The following is a 4561-nucleotide window of genomic DNA, read 5'->3' as shown; positions in this document are numbered from 1 at the left end:
TCTCCCTCCCTCTCTTTCTGTTCCCCCCTTCACCCTTCCTCCTCCATAACCCCCTGAATAAACATTCAACCTCACCCTGAAAAAAAAAAAAAGAATAATTAGATATATGGTCTCCCCACAATGGGTCATTTTTACTTAATGCTAATTCAGTATCTGTGCTCCTATTATCTGATGAAATTGTTTGCTATCAAAATGGTGATGTAATCTAGGATATGCCCTGCCTTTTGATACCTTTTATGAGTAACTGTTTAAGAACCAAACTTGACTGTCATCACTAACTCAAATGAAAATTACAAGTGTAGATTACTGACCCACTTTCCCTGACTTCAAACTAAGAAAACACAAGAAAGGAGGTAGGGAAATAAAAGGAAACACACTGATCTGGAGCCAGCCTCTACCCTACTCTCCAATACCCACTTCCATTATCACCTATATAGACTAAAAGAAATGGTTTAAAGGAGAAATTAAAAAATAAAAAGATAATCTCCTGAAGTTACTTCAAACTATGAGACTAGATAACACCAAAATAAAGAATATAGGTGGTGGGCTTATATGATGAACACAACTGTGTGCACGGGAAGGAAAAAGAGGATGTGCAGAGTTTTGTCAACTTGACAAGCTGAAGTCATCTGAGAGGAGGGAACCTTAATTAAGAAAATGCCTCCAGAAGATCAGGCTGTAAGTGAGCCTGCAGGACTTTAATTAGTTATTGATGGGGAAGTACTTAGCCCACTCTAAGTTATAGACAGAAGTTTCTCTCCCGCCCAGTCCCAGAGCCAGTCCCAAATAAACACACAGAGGCTTATATTAATTATAAACTGTTTGGCCTATTGTTCAGGCTTATTACTAACTACCTCTTACAACTTAAAAAAACCCATAATTCTGATCTATGTTTAGCCGTGTGACTTGATATCTTTTCTAAGTAAAGTGTTCTCATCGTGCTTCCTCTGCATCTGGATGATAACTCCATCTCTGCTTTCCTCTTTCCAGAATTCTCTTAGTCCATTTGCCCCACCTATACTTCCTGCCTGGCTACTGGCAAATTAGCATTTTATTAAACTAACATGAGTGACAAGTCTTTACAGTTTACAGTAGGTGGTGCCATCCCTGGGCAGGTGGCTGTGGGTTCTTTAAAAAAGCAGGCTGAGAAAGCCATGAGGACCAAGCCAGTACTTGGCACTCTCCATGGCCTCTGCATCAGCCTTCAGGTACCTGCCCTGTTTGAGTTCCTGCCCCAACTTCCTTCTCTGACAAACAATGATAGGGAAGTGAAAGCCAAATAAACCCTATCCACCCCAAGTTGCTTTGGCCATGGTGTTTCATCACAGCAACAGAAACCCTAACTGAAACAGAGGGTAAGAGGAGTAATAGAGCAGTCAATGAGTCAAGCAGAACATCAACTGGACAGCCAACAAGAAAAGACTTTCAAAAAGGAGAAGACTGTGACTAAAGAAGACAGAGCAATCTATGCTGCTCCACGTCATTGTGACTTGACAGACTGATGGATTACTAATAAAACCATCGGGCTAAAGTCAACTGGGGGCAAGGCTAAGCACTGTCTCAAAGTATTGTTTATTAGCTGACAACAAATGGCAACTTCCCAACCAAGAAGCCTAATAAGTCCTCACCTTAATAAAGACATAAAAATTAACATCAAAAGTAGGGAAAGCTAGTTCACTCTGACCCCCCTATTCTGGGTGATGAGGACACATTGCTTTCTGGCTAATGTAAATAACCCAGCTGGAGAGATGACCCCCCCCCAACACACACACACACACACACACACACACACACACACACACACACACACACACACCACACACACCTATTATCCTGAAAACTGTCAAGATGAAAAAGCCTAATGAGACTGAGGATTACGTCTTGAGTCAGTTTTGTTTTAAAAAGGAAAGTGAACAACTTAATGCAACTGATTCTGGACAAGGAACCTGCAGTTGCTATTAGGATCCTCATGAAACCTGAAAAACATCTATGCATCATGCCAAAGAAAAAATTCCTGAATTGCCCTTTTCCTTAGTGGATATGTGCTATAGTATTTAGAGATAAGAAGTCAGGATTTTGGCCACTTTCATCTGCTTTCACAATTCATAGCACTTTTAAACTGTTATGTTTTAAAAAAAAGTCACATGCCAAGTAGCATTTTGGTCAATGATGGGCAATATACTTATGTGTTTCTATAACTCTATGATGTCATCGACATCTTAGTTTGGGTAGGTATACCCTCAGATGCTTGTGCAGCAATAAAATCATCTAAAGATACATTTCCCACATCCCCATCACCAAGAAACACATAACTAGATGTATAATGAGAGCCATGCAGGCACTTCCTTCTTAGTACCACTGGCTTCTCTATACTGAACCACCTGTTTTTGCTATCATTGAAAAACAAGATGAAAACGAAACAATTTTACTCTAATTGTACAGTCTATTTAAAGAGGACAAAACTGAATTATGAATTAGTGTGAATCACCAGACCAAACTTAATCACTATATAAAATACCTAAAATATACTTAGTTAACAGCAGAGTGCTGTAATTTGCATTCTTAACAAAGTATCCATCCTTTATACTTACATTTATAGCCAAAGAATCCCTTGGGCTTCTTGCTCTCCAGTGAGATAAACGTTCCTATGACAAAGTCAGCGATGGCCAGCAGAAGAATCACCAGGAGGACGATCTGAGCCTACGGTTCAAACCCTGAGAGTCACAGTCTATCTCCACACTCTCCTCCATTACAGACTGCCTTTCCTCCAGTATAGACAATCTGTCTTATTTTGCCTTTCTGCCAAATGTCTTAAAGGATGCAAAGTATCAGTATAAGTATCAGTAGATATTCAATAAATGCTGTTACATGAATAACAGCTCTTAAAGAACTTTCTTAAAGTCAGGGCAGGGCCATGAGCCTGAAGTTCCCATCTGTCAGGAAGCTGAGGCAGAAGGACCACAAGTCTGAGACTAGTGAAACTCTGAGTAAGTAAGATCCTGCCTCAAACAAAACTATCTGAGAATGTTTAATTATGGGTAGAATCATGCCACTCATTTCTACAATAAGCCCTAAAGATGGCTATATCACCAGCCAAGTCACAGGCTTTTTATTCTATAAAGCCCTCCCCACCAAGACTAAAGTCTCAACAGGGAGAATATGCCTGTGATCAACACGAGTTTCAGAGCAGGTCCAAACACAGTGGTGTGTCTGCCTGCAATGCTGCAGGAAAGGAGGAAAGACAGAAAAACGTGCCAAGTGGGGGAACTCAGGAACAGTGACACTGGGAGGGGGGCAGAAAGCCCTTTAACACAAACTTTTCTCTAACTTTAGCTACTCAAAAAAGGTAGGCAGATACTATTCGCAAGCAAAAATTTTTAGAAAGTATTTTCAAATATGATTACTATGGGAAAGGGAGCCACATGCACTGCAGTGCATGTGTGGGTCTCTGGGGACAACTTTAGGGAGCTGGGTCTCTCCCTCCACCTGCCTGTGGCTTCCAGGAATCCAACTCAGTCCCCAGGACATTCTGTAACAAGCACCTTTACCCACTCAGCTGTCTTGCTGGCCCAGCAAGAATTCTTATACATTAACTGTGACCCAAGTAGGTTTTTTCAATAAAGTCAATGTGCTACATGAGTAAATAAATGAAGGACTGGAATATACTCAGTTGTAGACAAAAAGTCTATCATGCAATGGGCCTTAGGTGCAATTCTTAATTACTCAATGATGAGCAAAGTAGTGTTTAACTGAATTTAAAATGGGTTATCTTTAAGTATATCATTTTAAATTCCAATAAGCTATATACCATAAACTTCTATAAAAATGGCTACCTTTCCACTAGATTCTGAAAATCAGTTTTAGTTTCCCAAAACTTGGGTTTTTGGAGCAAATGCTTAGAGATGCTCTGCCACGACTCACCTTGGCTTCCCACTCCATCCCGGCTACTGAGATGCCCAGCAGAATCACTACTGTGATGGCTCCAATAATTCGGATGTCATTGATTTCATCTATCATAAGTATGGAATGTTCCTACAAAAGAGAAATAGCTGTAGACCTTCAATCAATGCTTATTAAGGGAATAGACAGAGTATGCCTGTGTTCCCAGCATGTGTGAGGCAGAGGCAGAAGGACAATCAAAATTCCAAGGCTAGCCTGGTTTATACTACACATTCCCAGTCGCCACACTACAAGACCTTGTCTCAAAACTAAGTACTAATTACCATTAATTGTCATTCAGGTACCTTATATTTCTAATTGAATTACAAATGCTAGTACATCTGATATGGATCCAATAAATCAAGAAGAGCAATTACCAATCAAGGAAATTATAATCTGACTGGCACAGTTAGGTTTTATAAAGTGACACAACAGAAATGTGTTCTGTGTTTGGTATGATTAGTGAACCCATGTTTTAATGTTCTTTTATGATATAAAAGGGAAAAAGAATAAACCTTCATGCTATTGTCAAAACCACACAGTTCCTATTACATAAGCAAATTACTTACAAGCGTTAATAATGTCGGCAGCACTTTTTTTAAGTTCACCAATAGGTTAAGCT

At 39.8% G+C, this 4561-nt stretch overlaps 1 protein-coding gene across 2 annotated transcripts in view; it reads right to left on the bottom strand.

Annotated features, from left to right (window-relative positions):
- Slc12a2 (solute carrier family 12 member 2) overlaps nucleotides 1–4561 on the bottom strand; it is a 69675-nt gene that overhangs the window by 41887 nt on the left and 23227 nt on the right. For both annotated transcript variants that reach the window (XM_005356129.3, XM_005356128.3), the window contains exons 6-7: nucleotides 3922–4032; nucleotides 2592–2700 (exon numbers count right to left, since the gene is read on the bottom strand). In XM_005356129.3, the coding sequence (XP_005356186.1) occupies nucleotides 2592–2700; nucleotides 3922–4032 (220 nt within the window). The remainder of the gene's footprint in view (nucleotides 1–2591; nucleotides 2701–3921; nucleotides 4033–4561) is intronic.

Source organism: Microtus ochrogaster, chromosome 18 (assembly GCF_000317375.1).
Source record: "Microtus ochrogaster isolate Prairie Vole_2 chromosome 18, MicOch1.0, whole genome shotgun sequence".
NCBI classification, from domain to species: Eukaryota; Metazoa; Chordata; class Mammalia; order Rodentia; family Cricetidae; genus Microtus; species Microtus ochrogaster.
This window is presented reverse-complemented; position numbering and strand designations above follow the sequence as displayed.